This window comes from Macrobrachium nipponense, chromosome 28 (assembly GCF_015104395.2).
Source record: "Macrobrachium nipponense isolate FS-2020 chromosome 28, ASM1510439v2, whole genome shotgun sequence".
Taxonomy (NCBI): Eukaryota; Metazoa; Arthropoda; class Malacostraca; order Decapoda; family Palaemonidae; genus Macrobrachium; species Macrobrachium nipponense.
In genome coordinates this window covers 71,483,135-71,500,634 of record NC_087217.1, presented here as the reverse complement: position 1 = coordinate 71,500,634, position 17,500 = coordinate 71,483,135, and the positions used below count along the sequence as shown (strand labels likewise).

Sequence of the window (17,500 nt, the reverse complement as noted above, 5' to 3'; positions counted from 1 at the left end):
CGAGTATAGATTTAAAATATTACGTTAAAATGGCATCCATTTCTGTCAACAGCGTAATATCCTATTCCTGGCCAGCGAAGCTGCTTCAGTTCTGGAAAATGGTATGAATTCTTGGTTAAACATAAATTTTGAAAGGTAAAATATGAACCGTGTTGTCTATTTTGTTTTCCTCTATCTTATTTTGAATGACGGTATGCATATATCATAAAATAGGTCAGGAAAATTTTAATTCCCAATAACTTTGAATCTGGAAAATATCGAGTCATTTCAGTAAGAGCCCTTCTATGTTAATCAAGTATGAGTTGATCATCTATAGAGGGACTTACTACTATTAAACATTTTATGAAGTAAGCAATAATTTTTCTGCATTACTTTACTTTGTGTTGGGAGTGAAAATATACCATAATCAAGAAGCCGTAACTATTGAAAAGATATAGTAAAATTAACAGATTCTCCATCCCCTCTACTTGCATCGGAAGGGTCGGGCATTTTCCGTTCTACGGATATATCGGAAGCTAACCTGCGCCCTATCATGAATATTCTAAATGCTATAGAAATTGATCTATGGATTTAAAAAGAGAATGAGAAAAGCGTGAATCATGTATGATCTTAATGACAAATGAACTGAGCCAAGAAAGTAAAATAATAAAACCAGTCATATGAAAGTAAGTGGCATATGTCTACTGGACAAAATCTGTGCAATTCGTCGTAGATCTTGAAGGCAACAACACAAAATGAAACGGAATCCTTTCAACACACTAACTGACGAAGATCGCCGAAGTTATTTTTTTTTAAGAAGAATTAGTGGTGTCAAGTGGGCCTCACTTATATGAAATGAATCTAGAATTACTTATAATAAATGCGACGCATTTAACTTCATCAAGTAAACAATTTTTTTTTTAAAGAATGAGAGGTGTCAAGTGGGCCTCACTTATATGAAATGAATCTAGAATTACTTACAATAAATGAGATGCATTTAACTTCATCAAGTAAACGATTTTTTTATAAAGTATGAGTGGTGTCAAGTGGGCATACTTATATGAAATAAATCTAGAATTACTTATAATAAATGAGACGCATTTAACCTCATCAAGTAAACGAAATAAGATATAAACAACTAACCACTCTCATACAATAATGTTAAAGAATGTAATCCCTGACAAGGACGACCAGGCCTGAAACAGAGATGGGAAGATTTTTTACCTGTCCGATTGCGGGATGGGCAACCCATCCAGCGTCCACGTGATGGAGGGCGTTGGGGGGGGGGATTCGGCTTTTTTAACAGGCAGGAGCAACTTTAGGGGACACTGAAAAAAGGGCCCGGTTGGATGGTCTGCTCTATAAACCTGTATTGCAGGACCGGTTTGGAATCTGGCAAGGAAAATAAGAAAAAAAAATGTACAAGATAATGTAAAATTATAAAAAAAAATATTTATAACTCTAGGGCAATCTAAACCGTAGATTATATATAATACACGTATCTGAATTTGACGGCAATATGTATGTATGAGCGGCAAAATACTTTTTTTTTTTTTTTTCGTGGTCAGGTGGGTAATGTGACCTCATTCTGACACTCAGGATGCGGGTCCGAATCCTTATACGGAAGTCAGAATTGCTTAATATTCTTTCCATCTCGACATACGGCTTTGTAAGGACAAAACTATCCAAAAGGTGTGAAGAAATCATAAAGTCAAGAGGGCATTGTGGTCATTACAATTACATAAGTGTCTGGTAAAAGTGACCAATTCTGATATATATATACATATATATATATATATATATATATATATATATATATATATATATATATATATATATGTATACAATATATATATATATATATTATATACTATATATATATATATATATATATATATATATATATATATCTGGAATAAAATTTATTCTTTTTAAAAAACATTAAATTAAAGTAAAAGGTACAATCCCAAATTATGAATTATTGACAGAAGATTATAAGTATTAGAGGACTACCTATCAGTTCAGAGAAGAAGAGCAGAATGACTAGAAACGTGAGGACCGACCGAACTACACTTCAGGCCAACGAAAGGGGAGTGGCAGAGACGTAATTGTTTAAATTAGGTGATAGGTGTTTGATGTAAAGTGACTCAAGTGTTGTTAGAAAGGATGCTTGGGTTGTTGAGGTAACGATAGAAAAATGTGTTTTTTCCATGGGAATCTTACATTTTGAGGTATGTGTTCGAATACTCGAGAGTTCGGGATTCGATATCCTGGATCCCATCCTATAGCTGAGTCCCATGGGACTATAATAACGGACTTGCAACAATCTCCGTGAGCCAATATAAGTACCAAGGCATCTTGGACATTCATATTTATAGATTACATTGGACAACATAAAATCTTGCAGCTTATCTTTGTAATTGAAGAGGCTACCTATCTTTTTTGGATTTACAGGGATTAGGGTTAGTCTTAGGAAACCTAATTCTTTTTCTATAATGTTTTTATATTCAAGCGTAGTTCATCTGTGTGGATAAAGGGAATTGATGCGTACATATTAAGTTTAGGTACGTTGAAACTAGCAGGGGATTGGGACTTATATTGACTCAACACGGAGATTGTTGCAAGTTCGTTATTATAGTCCCATGGGACTCAGCTATAGGATGGGATCCAGGATATCGAATCCCGAACTCTCGAGTATTCGAACACACCTCAAAATGTAAGATTCCCATGGAAAAAACACATTTTTCTATCGTTACCTCAACAACCCAAGCATCCTTTCTAACAACACTTGAGTCACTTTACATCAAACACCTATCACCTAATTTAAACAATTACGTCTCTGCCACTCCCCTTTCGTTGGCCTGAAGTGTAGTTCGGTCGGTCCTCACGTTTCTAGTCATTCTGCTCTTCTTCTCTGAACTGATAGGTAGTCTTCTAATACTTATATGTTTCTGTCAATAATTCATATTTTTGGATTGTTCCTTTTACTTTAGTTTAATGTTTTTCTAAAAAGAATAAATCTTATTCCAAACTGATGATGTGCCAATGTCTTGGGGCACGAAACGTCTTTTTAATAAATTGATCATGTGAGCTGTTGTCTTGCTGGAACCCCTGTTGGAATATATATATATATATATATATATATATATATATATATATATATATATATATATATATATATATATATATATATATATATATATATATATATATATGTATGTATGAATGTATGTATGTATATATATATATATATATATATATATATATATATATATATATACATATATATATATATATAGAGATGTGTGTGTGTGTGTGTGTGTGTGTATAGTATAGTATATGAAGTATGTTAAGGTTTGTATACCGATAAAACAGTGTTATATCTACTGCACACGTGCTGCATGTTCAAATGTGTACTTGAGAGTATGTATGCTGGTTGTACGTACATTAATGTGTATTGGCACCGAGATCAGTTACTGTATCTATTATATTTCCCCAAGTTTCTCTCCTTTCTTGAAGAAAGATAAGGTTTGTCATCTTTTACAACACACAATTCCAGACTTTACCGCCAGCACAGTCAATATTCAGTGAGTGCAGTAATTAATGGTTTCATTCTTTTCTTGCGTTACTATTTAAATGATTTCCTCGATATCTTGTGGGAAGCTGAATTTTCCTATATCATTAGTTTATCGTTAGCAGTCTTTCATAGCTAAAACCGCATCGAATTAGTTCTGAAGGACCTGTACTCGTCTGAAGCACGTGTATTCATTCCCGCTGCTTTCGCGATTGGAATTTAATGCTAACTTTGGGTACTAATTGGTAGATGTGGAAATTGAGCATGCAATCTAAATATTCCCACAATTAAACAAATCATAAATTTTTACTCTTCCACTGATTGAGTATATCTGCATTTGAATATTAAACGGAATTATGGTATGCGTCCATCATTAATCAATTATTAATTTTATTTCGCCATTTAGGAAAGGAATAAACAGTTAAACGTTTGGCATAACTATTACTAGAAATTCAGCAAAGAAAATCAAATTGTAAATCGTAATATCCCAATCAAGCAGGATACACTGGTAAAATAAGAACAAGGAAATGGTTAGGAAAAGATTTTTTTTAGATTATTTATTAGTTCCGGGTAGATAGTAAAGCAATGATTTGAATATCAGGAGGTAACCCGCTGGAGGATTATCTGATCATTACTTGATGGAGGGATGGAAGGTCAAGTTGTGAGGTAGAATTGGAAATGCAACTCTAAGGGTATTCGAGACGAATGAGCTATTATAGAGATGGAGGTCAGGAGAAATTGGACGAAAAATGCACCAGGAAGACTTTATGAAGAGTGTGGAATTCCAGTTCTGAATTGTGAAATCAGCAGGAGGTTTTCGTGACTTTAGGAAGAAGGGAAAAAGAGAATCAAAAGGTGAGGGTGCGAAGGAGAAATGCGAATTTTAGTGAAGGGAAAAGAATAGCTGAGGTGCAACTTCAAGAAAGAAGGTTGGCGGATTAGGGGCCTGAGCACAGAGTGCTGGATAAGGTTGTCAAGGTGTCAGAGAAAAAAAAAAGGTTACGTAACAAAAAAAAATAGAGAATGTGAACACCGATTTCACAGAGAATAAGTTGTTTACAAGGAAGAAAATGAAGGGAAATAGGTTCAATGGATCTCAAAAATAAAGATGGAAACAGACGTATGTTCGTTGTAGTTCCATCCGTTTCTCTTCACCATCCCCAGTCAGCGCTGTATCGTTTGCAAACATCAATCATTTCACACTTTTCATGACTTATTTTCTCATCCGACATCTTTGCTCCTAGTGCACCTACCCCAAATTTCTCTGACTTCTCATGACACTTAATCCATGAAAAGATAACATTAAACAACCGCCAGGAATAATAAACTATTTTCTAAGACCTACAAGCAGGCCAAACCAGTCACTCTCCTTTTTAAATATTCTAGCATATGCTTCTTTGTATTGCCCTTACTAACTTATCTTCTGTATTATACATTCTCTGCGTCCTCCACATTGCCTCTTAATGATCTATTACAAGGTTTTTGGGTTCATGTATATATATATATATATATATATATATATATATATATATATATATATATATATATATATATATATATATATATATATATATATATATATATATATATATATGTATGTATGTATGTATGTGTATATATAGCATGTTCTATTGAAGGAGATTCCTGCTTCAGCTGCTTTTATTTTATAGACGTTCTTTTCTATTCTCCTTATTACGGACTTTTCAATATTATTTACGTTGGCGAGTCGCGCGTCTATTGGATACATACGAAAAAATCAATGAATTTTATGAAATTAATATATATATTGAAATCTGTTGTAAAATGACCGTAGATTATATCATGCCGACGTTTCTTCTGGATTCGACAAGATATTTTCAAGGCTGTGGTTATGAGTAGACTGAAGATATTTTCGGTGCTACTCTGGAATATAGAAAGAAATGTACGGCAGTTATGTTGCTGAAAGAGTCAACTGGACATTTGGGCCATGAATGAGCCAAGAGTGAAAGGGTATGAGTATGAGTACGTACATTATTCATTTCATCATTATCTGGGAACCTTTCCATACTGTACTGCAGCATCTCACCTGTAATTGTTTCTTGCCCTTCATATATCATCAGTAGTCTCAATTTTGATTAATTCATCTACGTAACTTTTCTAGCCTTCACATATAAAACATATCTTTAAAACATTCACTACTTTGATTAGGACCGCTTGCCAGGCATCTTTCAATATTCATCTTTCATGGAAAGCCATTTATTCTTTAACATTTCCCTTTATATCTACTTCAATGTAGAGCAACATTTTATTTTTACAAAGCTCTTGTTGACCCTTTCTCTCTGTTTCTCCTATAATACTACATATATATATATGATTATATATATATATATATATATATATATATATATGATATATATATATATTTTATATATGGCAAGAACGTGAGACATTCGCAAGTATGCGAAGTGTCAAACCACACAAAAGATCAGTCTTGACAGAATGAAAAATACAATATTTCCTAAACTAGAAATCATTTTTATATTAGACAGTTTGACAAGACTGTGATCTTGATGAATTTAGTATGCCTTACAATAAATATATCTAATCTTATATGTAACTTGAAAACTGAGAGAGAGAGAGAGAGAGAGAGAGAGAGAGAGAGAGAGAGAGAGAGAGAGAGAGAGAGAGAGAGAGAAATCAAGGATAAATAACGGTGGGTCTCAGTTTGCACTGATCTCCAGATATATTAAGACATTTTTCTTACATATTTACATGCTTTTGGCAACTTAAATCGTCGATAAGCTTTGAAAAAAGTTTAAAGGGTTGGTAAAAGAAAACCTTAAAAAAAGATATTTACGGCAAAATAACGAGATTCCATAGAATCCATCACTTTTTCGTTTTCAAAAACAATTATTCTGTTACTTATGATCCTGGAGAACCACCTTTTATCATTTCTGGAATATTCTGTTAATAGTGATAATGAAGGGAATCAACTAAGTCAAAATCTAATATCAATTGTTCTATAAAAGTGTTGTGAATTTAATTTTCTCATCTTAGTGTACTAGTATCAAGACTGTCATTTCTTCTGTCTCCAGGCCACCAAATTGGCAAATCTAATTATGTATATATATATATATATATATATATATATATATATATATATATATATATATATATATATATACATATATATATATATATATATATATCTATATATATATATAGTATATATATATTATATATATATATATCCTTTAGACTACTTAAAAAACTACTTGGAACGATGTCTATTTGCTGAATGACAGACCTGCAATAGAAATGTTACTTAGCCATTTCCAGAATTTCTTATGTATAAGTTCTTCGTAAACATCAACGAATATTTACATAACACATAATATGAAAAGGACTGAGAGGCAATCAGGATAATGCTTCTTTGCAGAAGTAATGTAGTGTAGATAATTTTATTAAATATATATCATTATCTTGGGATAAAAAGAAGCTTATCTCCCAATTACAATGACCGGATTATGACTGGGATAATTTAAGCGTTGTTTATTAAATCTCCTCCACCCTCTGGAAAGCTTGATTCAGTGAGCGTTCATTGCTGTCACTGACCACGATTTCATTATTATCATTATTATCATTATTATTATTTTTTTTTTTTTTTTTGCTCTATCACAGTCCTCCAATCGACTGGGTGGTATTTATAGTGTGGGGGTCCGGATTACTTCCTGCCTCCTTAGGAGTCCATCACTTTCCATACTATGTGCGCCGTATCTAGGATCACACACATCTGAATGAGTCCTGGAGCTACTTCAGCCTCTAGTTTTTCTAGGTTCCTTTTCAGGGATCTTGGGATCGTGCCTAATGTTCCTATGATTATGGGTACAATTTCCACTGGCATATCCCATATCCTTCTTATTTCTATTTTCATGTCTTGATACTTAATCCATTTTTTCCCTTTCTTTTTCTTCAACTCTGGTGTCCCATGGTATTATTATATTATTATTATTATTATTATTATTATTATTATTATTATTATTATTATTATTATTATTATTATTATTATTATTATTATTATAATTTAAAAAATGAACCTTATTCAAATATAACAACCCAACAGTGGCCACTGAACCTTCATTAAAGTTTCCAAAGATTATGGAGTTCATCTGGAATAAGTCAAGTCGTGCGAATCCTCTAGTTGATTCCAGCAGGGAGAATGCTGTTGTGCTTCATCATGGCAGTGACATACATTTTTTTCCCATAATTTATCCACGATTTATACATTTGGTAAATAATACCTTTGTTTCTTCCTTGCTGTCCACGGATCATTCATATACCTGTCTTTATTCAAAAAGAACTTCATTTCTGTTACCTATGAGTCGGTTTAAATCAAGAGAGAATCTTACTAGTGCGATATGTTTCTTCATACATTCATACATTCTCTCTGTTATGAAGGATACAAAAAGTCCTGGACGTTTCCACTTTTGGAGTAATTGCAGCAGGTCTTTCCAGGAACCTTAGCTACGTATAAATACATTCTTATATTCGTACATTTTAAAATTTACTATTACGTTATTGTACTATTACTTTATTGTAAAATGTGTGTTTTGTGTTCAGATTCCATAATAAGATTAACTTAGATTAATGTTAAGAATAACGTAGTATGTAAGAAGACGAATCCCAGTTCAAAAGAAAGATGTATATGTCAACAATTTAGTAATTGGAAGTGCCGGAACTCTTCATCTTGTTTTCAGAAATTTGTCATCACTTACAGACTCTTTCGTCCTTTTCTCGTTTTTGCGTTTCAGTTTTATGATGAAACCGCGTATCATATTGAGCCAGTATTGTTCGTTTTTGTTCTTGTCTAAAACATGCGACTTATTGCGCAATATCTCGTCATAAAGCTTCTAGAATGTTCGGTGAACAGAACGTTTAGCATAGTACCTCATATTTCGGGAGTGACGTCACTTCTTTCTTTCAATAGTCATTATTTATGGTCACATCTTTAATGTTAAGCGATTTTTTCCGTCCGAAATCGTGCACTGTTATTTTGTTAAAATTTTCATATAATTGCTGTTATTTGTGGAATCTGAACTGACATTGTAAAAGTGTGAATTGTGCAACGATGCCCTGATATAAGTGTGTTAAACTGAAGATATTGTGAAAGGATCTCTTTTGGTAACCAATCTGCAGAAAGGTATTGTATAAGGTATTGTTTTAAGTGCACTTGAAAACTTAAGATACTTAAATTATTCTAGGTGAACTTACATTTTTTCCAATTACAATTTTATATATATATATATATATATATATATATATATATATATATATATATATATATATATATATATATATATTTGTGATAAATTTGATACTTTTATACATTGTGAGTTTTCATGTTTATGCATTCACAATTTGTTTGGTTAACTTAGGTGTTTCTTAGTGATATAAAATTGCATTTTTATTTAATTCCATATTTCAACACTTGCGAATTAATTTGCATTTACTTAGATTTCTTTTCAATTCTTCATTATTTCTTAACAGTTTGAATTTTGCTTGAGAAATTTAACTTCTTGATTGATTAATTTTCGGGATAAATTAATTGTTTTAGTAATTAATTCAAGAATTAAGTTGTGTGTTCTTTTCAAGTAATGGTAAATTTTCCTAAGATTGTGAATTTCACTTAGGAATTTTGAATTTATAAATAAATTATTTTTATTTAAATTTCATAACAGTGTTCCATTCATTGACTACTGGTGATAGGAATTAACTTGTGTAAATTTTTACCTCAGTGATTGATTGTGCTGCTTTCCTCCAATCTTTTTTAGGTTTGTTGGAGAGAGAGATAGTTGATGTGATGCCTTTAATTAACTTAATCATATTTGAATACTTCACACAGTTAAGTGTAACTTAGTCTGAATTTTTTGGATGTTTAATAAGCTTTTTAAGGGATTACTGTTACCTTAAGAGTACTCAGTCGTATTTATCTGTGGCGAAGGATGAAGTGTCTGGCTACTGTGAGGTAGCTATGAATAACTTTGAATTTTATGAATGGCAAGGTTAATAACCTAATATTTGGGCGCTTCGTTACAACATATATATATATATATATATATATATATATATATATATATATATATATATATATATATATATATATATGTAAAATTTATATAATATATCCGTTATTTTTGTGACGAATTGTCCTAATGATTGATCGAAAAATGGATACAAAAGAATTAACACCGGTTTAATTTACCGAGGCTCTGCAACACAGAAAATCACTGCCTATTCAGTTCTTTCCTTTACAGCCTAAGCAGTAATTGTTACCTAAAATTCTGCAAGCTTCGATGAAGAATAAATATGTAACTGTCTTCTCTGTTTATTACCTAGTTAGCAACATTTGTTTCCCTTTTATCCTCTAGCTTTCTACCTATGGAGGACACATTCCTAAAATCAACGAACGTAAAAAATCAATTTGAAAAGTCGCATTTCACGCTCAACGAAACATTTATTCATCTTTCGCATCTCAGTAATTGCAGCTTTAATAATTCCATTACGATGGTAATTATGTGTACTCGATTCTTTTTATGCTCTCTATTGCTCCCATTCATCCCAGTCACCTGTTGAGTACGAGGTCTTTTGTCGCTTTTTCCATCAGTTCAGTTGAATAGCCACGTTTATTAATTCATTAATTCCCAGCGACGTTGCTCATTCATTTACAAATGCGCTGCTCGGTGGAACGGGCAATATTCGATTAAAACTGGAATCATAATCTCTCTCTCTCTCTCTCTCTCTCTCTCTCTCTCTCTCTCTCTCTCTCTCAAAAGTCTGCACTTGTATGAACGGCTGGCATAGTATTCTTTATAAATCTAAATACTTTTTTTTTTGTAGAAAGGACATAATGATTTAAGGTGAAAAGCCAAGACTTTCGTCTTCTTTTAAATGTCAAGTAAACACCAAAATTAGAGGGAAAGAAAAAAATAACAAAATTGTAAATAATTTCAACCGCAATGTTTTATACTGAACGATTAATAAAAGTTTTGAGAGAGAGAGAGAGAGAGAGAGAGAGAGAGAGAGAGAGAGAGAGAGAGAGAGAAGAGAGAGAGAGATATGCATGTTAGAAAGTTTCTGCAAAACTCTTGGAACACTGACGGACAAGTATATATACTACATGTTGTTTAGGTCACACCAGAAACAATCTTGGCACATACGACCATAAAACAGATGCTGCAGCATCGGTGAGGGAGAGGCACACAGAACCGAGTCTTTTTGGCCCCCATAAACCCCTAACACAGTTGGGAAAGTGGGCTGTATATCACAGGGCCTACTCCATTACATATTTATGGGGCACAGCTAGATGCCCTTCTCAAATTTACCAGACCATGACAAGTGCAGATATGGGGATATGAAGCGGAAATTTTGGGGGACGGGAATATACAATTCTTTAATATTGTACAGGATAGGAAAAGTCTTTCTCTCTCTCTCTCTCTCTCTCTCTCTCTCTCTCTCTCTCTCTCTCTCTCTCTCTCTCTCTCTCTCTCTCTCTCTCTCTCTCTCTCTGAAATATAAGAGGATTTATCGCCCGCTTTTCTTGCGCAAAGTGACTGACTGACGTTCAAGAGGTAAATGGCATCCGGACCACAGGCTGTTTCGTTAAGTTTCTGGACGTCGTTAGCGGACATTTGAGAACATGGAGAGACATATTGCTTCTAGACCTTTGTTTGACCGACATTGAGATGAGCCTTCAACTGCAACAATACAAGGAAGAAAGAAAGGCAAAGAAAGAAAGAAAGAAAGGTCAATTTGAGTGTAATAGTTTCGGGTTGTGTGTAACATGATTTATGCCTGTCTCCCGTCAGGCCTCCATTTTCAGTAAATCTTTATATTTTGTATTCTCTATTTAAGATCAATTGCTCACTCAAGTCTATCTCTACCATTACTTCTCTAAAGAACAATTCACGCTGTCCTCGAATATCTTATTTATCTGCTTGCATAACCTCGTGAACATGTCCTTTGCACTGTAACTACACATCACACAAAACCTTTTTTTTAATTACCACACTAATTTAATCTTCCTAAGCGCTTACTAATTTATTCTCTCTTCCCAAACTCTTTAAGCCACACCACAAACACTCTCTGAGCTGATGTTGTGACCATTCTTGAAATCTGCATACTACTCTTTCTATACTTCCAATTCATTATTGCTCTCCAAGTCCATTTTTTTTCCCCATCTTCTCATTTATAACATAGACTTAATTCCTTTCATCACTTTTATTACTATGGTCACATTTCCATACATTCATCGACCAGCTAATGATCAAGTCTGTCTCCAGCCACGCCTCTATTCTGCGTCACACGTTTAAACACTATGCTAAGATGCTGAAAATGATTATTCCCTCTCTGTTAAATATATCAAATACACGTAGTATGAGCTGGAATAAACTTTTGGCCTTCACCGTAGTCAAGGGGTTATTGTTAAACACAATTCGACATGCCGGGTACGGGTTCGAATCCTGACAGGGGCATCGTCGGAATATCTTCATTTTTCATTTGAATCTTAAGTTTTACAGTGAGCAACAGAATCTATTACAAATACATATTCCCTCCAGAAATTCCATAAATCAGTTACCGCAACCACACTTTCTGGCTCTCCAAACACAACCGGGCACAGATTCAGACTATCCCATACCCAGTTTTAGGCGGATATCCAATGCAATATTCATTCATTTAAGTGAAAAATTACAGGATAAATTGGACGGACGGTTCAGAAATTGCTCGATCAAAAAATTTCTTTTCACGAAATCCTTTAGATTCTGACATTATACAACTTATTTCCAATTGTAATTTTAACTTTAGCTCTGGCTATGTATTCTTTGGTCCCTTGAATATAAGTATATTTAAGAATGACCTTAAAGATAAAATCTTAAAGATAAATTCACTGACTTAATTACAAATGAGTTACCTTATAGACATTTTCTTTGTATCTGTGTTTAATATTTTTTTATGAAAATGTTCACTTTTGAGAAACAAAATTTTATTGTTTACCAAAATGAGATTTATTCAATTGTACTTTTGTAGCTTTTATTTTGTGGTCAGTCACCGCCCTTTATAATCTTTTGATTATCTTGTCCCGGTTTCCGAGCAGTTGGGCTTAATCTTTGTAAACCTCTTAAATTGAACCCTTGTTTTGGATAGGTCTACTAATCCTTCAGGAGTGCTGGATTCCAGGTACATATTTTCCTTTACAATCCCTATCTGTCATTTATATCAGCTCTCTTAGTAAACTTACTTTCATATTTATATCAGTCAGCTTAGTAAAGGACGAGAGTCGAAAGGCCTTGCAACAGTACTCCGTTGTTTCACTTTCCTTCGTGGATTTTGCCTATATATATATATATATATATATATATATATATATATATATATATATATATATATATATATATATATATATATATATAATTATCATGACCAATACTAAAATCATATGAGCTCCTTCAAGTTAGGATTGGAAAAGATATATTAGTCCCTCCGGGATTCCATGACCCTTGAAACAGATTCATATCTGCCGAGAGTGACCAGATTCTCTGAACAGCAGCAGCACCAACATGCTGTCGAACCTCTCAGTTCCAGATCTCCTTTATTCCTCACACTTTCGGACAGCCTCTTAAAGATGCCGTGCAATCGTAGTTTCAGAAGTTCAAGCGAAGATGAAACACAGTAGTATTTAGTAGTTTATTATCATTTTTTAAAATCTTTTTAATAAGTGGGATCTCTTCCTTATGTATTTCCCTTTACCTCCTCTTACTTCTTCATAATGAACACCATATTCTTTGGAAGCTTGAATTTCAAGTCAATGGTCCCTGTGGGCTTGTTCCATATGAATAGGTTTCATCTCCTGAATAATAATAATAATAATAATAATAATAATAATAATAATAATAATAATAATAATAATAATAATAATAAAAACAGTCTCGAGCATCGGACTTTTCAAATGACAAATACTTCCATGAATAATGTTGTTAACGCTACTCACATCATCTGCGCTCGCCAGGTCCATGGAAAGTCAACGACATCACGCAATAAACTTAGCTTTTACATTTCAAAAGGTTTTTACCAGAGTTTGCAGTTGCAACCAAAATATTATGGAATCGTAGGAGTTCACCGAGAAAGCTCCGGTTTGAGGGATATACCAACCTCAGCGATATGCATACCTTTGTATGTTGTAAAGCCCAGGATTATGCAAAGTTATTACTCGGTCTTACTATGGAATTGTTGTCCTGCTCTAAATTCAAGTCGTTCTTTTATATTTATTAGTTTTCATCCAGCAGGTTCATTTTAATTCAACTTCTTTTATTTTTCCCTTTTTACACCGAGCGCTGTAGGAAAAACGCAGTCCATTCCATTCCCGAACGATTATGACAGCACAGCTTGCGTTTGGAATCTTTCAAATTTCATAAACAATTCTAATGATGGCTTATGCTTTGTGGTAAATATGATTCGTGAATCATTCACGGAAAGAGACTAATAGTAAGATAACAACGGGAGCGCCAGTTCTAAAAAGACCAATACGCATACAAAAAATATATTCAGCAGCAAAAGCCTGAACACACGCCCACCATAATGGTGTGTAAGAGGAAGAAATTAAATCATGTACTGCATTGCAGCTGTGGACTAAAGAATACGCCTCAATCTGCAGGCAACATTATAATTTGCGTGAGATGAGATATACAATTGGCCCTCTACCAACTTTCTTTAGATCTTTTCTTCTTCTTCCATTCTTCATACTCTTGTTCAGATAGGTCTTTTCCATACGTATTTTCCACTACACTGGGTTTGATGCTTGCCTTTTAAAAGCAACATTTCAGAGGTATTTCATTGCTTTCCTTTAAATGTTTCTCATTTTCTAGGTTGAGTTAAAAAATAATCCACAGCTCAACGAAAAATCTAATAAAATTAGAAAACTACCTCCTACTGTTATTTTTCTAACACGATCATATTGAAAGCATACATATATACACTAAGCTGGCTATGTGGAATGAAACAAATATGCTGGTATTGTACAGGAGCTCCTTATTAATTATTCTGGAATGAATTCTTTCCCTAAAGCAAATCTTTTAACAAATCCCTTTTGACGAGTGATAACTTATGAAGGTCAAACTTACCTGCCAGGATCAGCTGAGACGCCTGCTGGGCAGCCCTGGTTGACCTAGAGGCCTGGCACTGATACATCCCGGGGTCATCTCGGGTCACACTCGTTATGATGAGCTGACCTCCTGCTGCCACTATACGGCCATTGCCATTGATGGGGGACCCATTGTAGTACCTGTGAGGATTGAATGGGGAATACGACTGAGTGGTGAAGGAATCTAAGGGGATACATATATTTTTTTTTTTCTTTCGGTGATGCGAATTATGATCGGAAGTCACAGGCAATAGTAAGTTGTTCAAATTTTGCTTGTATACACACACACACACATACACACACACACACACACACACACACATATATATATATATATATATATATATATATATATATATATATATAATATATATATATAGATATATATATATATATATAAGTCATATCACATTTCCGTGATTCATATACATATATCGAGCTACAATGTCCTTTAATATCTAATTCGCTCTACCTCGGAATTAATATATTTTCATACATGCTTAACCGAAGGGGAATTTTTTTCTCGATAATAGACTTGCCTGGACCAGGGCGCGAACCCATGGATCCTTTCAAATCCAGGAACGTCAGTGAAGCGGTGGTGTAGTAGGTAAAAGCTTCACTGACGATTCCTGGATTTGAAAGGATCCATGGGTTCGCGCCCTGGTCCGGGCAAGTCTATTATCGAGAAAAAAATTCCCCTTCGGTCAAGCATATATGAAAATATATTAATTCCGAGGTAGAGCGAATTAGATATTAAAGTACATTGTAGCTCGATATATAATATATATATATATATATATATATATATATATATATATATATATATATATATATATAAAATTTTTACATATTTAGGAATATGTGTACAACAAGTATTACATAAGGTAAGAAATCAATTCTAGGAGTAAGTTCGTATTAATCTTACAATATTAGAAATATTTTTGCTGAAAATCAACAAAGCTGTTCAATCGTAATCGAATGATAACCATAACTGGTCTTGCTGAAACCTCGTGAGACTGATTATCTTCTTATAAGCAAAGGTTAATAATCTTTAATTAACGAGGCTGTGTGTGTGAAACGTATAATCAAATTGGATCTAATATGCAGGAAGGGGCATTCAAATACCTTTTTCATGAGGCTGGGTCAAAGGTTAAAGGTTCACAATATGAACCTTACCAAAGGAATGATACTAAGCAAGAACGCTTATACCTTCCTAACAGATACGGATAACGTTTCCACTTACCAAGACACAGCAGCTGCAGGATCTGAAACTCTGCAAGAGAAGGTCGCCGTGCCCGCGAGGTTAACCGTCACCTCGGGAGGCGTCACGGCGACTGTCAGGCGAGGTTCCACCACTACCTCGACGGTGACCTGTTGCAGAATAGCAGTGAAATGAACTCTGCATTAGTTCTTCAGGTTCTGCCTGCGCTGGACCTTGCCCAAATGCGACCCGCAAGAACGGCTCATTTAGGTAGCTAAAGTAGATCTCTAGACTCAACCAAACCAACTACTATATCTGTCTAAAGGCCTTGATTTTAAAGTTTTTCTTATAGCTCATTTTGTTCACAATTATATGTTACATTAGATTTTGATGAGTCATTATTTCACTGTCAAGGCTGTTTACCGTCTTAAAACTTCAGCTTGTTAACACAGAGAAATTAAATGGAAACTAGACGACATTCCTTTTCTTCAAGTATCACTTTTCCGACTTCCTAATTGTTCTATTCTGAGGTGAAATAAGAATTTAAATTTTTTCTTTCGCATTATAATTTTCCAGGGAGTAGTTCTGGAATTATTCTAAAAAACGGTTTAGTCATTCATTCATTTCCTAATCTAAGTCAACAATTTCTTAAGGCATTTGGTTTCCCTCTCAACTTGTTTGACGGCAATTCAGAAAATAAATTAAAAACACGAGAAGGTATTAAATTAAAGTCAGTATACTTTTCAGCTCATCAGAATTTACATCCTGCACATTGCAACTTATGTTGATTTCCGTCGGAGCTGGTGTCTGCATCAACTTGAAGAAGGAGTATTTCAATCTCATTATATCATCCCCTTAGAATGTGTCACTTACAGCGTTCATATATATCGCCAAGAGAACTGTGGTTACAGAAAAACAAAACTTATACTATCCAAGACTTGCATCGCGTCCCATTTTTGAAGCAACCTGTCACGACTAAGGCCATCTAAAAGCTTTATCAAGACAGTTCTAGATTAACGCCACGTCTATTTAGAAATTTCTCTATAAAACTTGAAGAACGATGCTTCAAACCATAAGAACTTCGGTCACAGCCTATTCCATTAGCTACTATTACTCAGGGCATAGTCATGCTCAGTCCTCATAGTTTGAGTTACACTAACAAAATTTTCATATTTATACAGTTTTTCTTTTTCTTTTTTTTTACAATATCAGAATCTATATTTGCATAGTATCTCACTTATCTAGATATGAATTATAAGTCGTTTTTTTTCGGTTCACATCAATTTAAGAAGTAGACTTTACTCTGAATGGAACTAATTCTTACCTGATCAGCTCCTATGGAGTTGTTAGCAGTACAGGTGTAACTCCTGCCGTCAGAGGACTGCGCGCTTTCGATGACCAGGACATCGGATCCCACGGCAGGACCTGACGAGTGAGGATTACTCAGGTGACCCATCATGTGGCCTCCCAAACTGTTTCGGAATTCAGTGCCAATATAATTATTCCATCTGCAATGAAAAACAATTCCTTGTTTATGAAGAGGCAACAAATATATAATAGAAATGAGTTATAT

At 33.9% G+C, this 17,500-nt stretch overlaps 1 protein-coding gene across 1 annotated transcript in view; it reads right to left on the bottom strand.

Moving 5' to 3' along the window:
* The window catches only part of LOC135201872 (cell adhesion molecule Dscam2-like), a 220,196-nt gene that overhangs the window by 85,777 nt on the left and 116,919 nt on the right, over nucleotides 1-17,500 (bottom strand). The window contains 5 exon segments of the mRNA XM_064231173.1: nucleotides 1,204-1,283; nucleotides 1,286-1,371; nucleotides 14,707-14,867; nucleotides 15,970-16,097; nucleotides 17,252-17,435. Of these exon segments, the coding sequence (XP_064087243.1) occupies nucleotides 1,204-1,283; nucleotides 1,286-1,371; nucleotides 14,707-14,867; nucleotides 15,970-16,097; nucleotides 17,252-17,435 (639 nt within the window).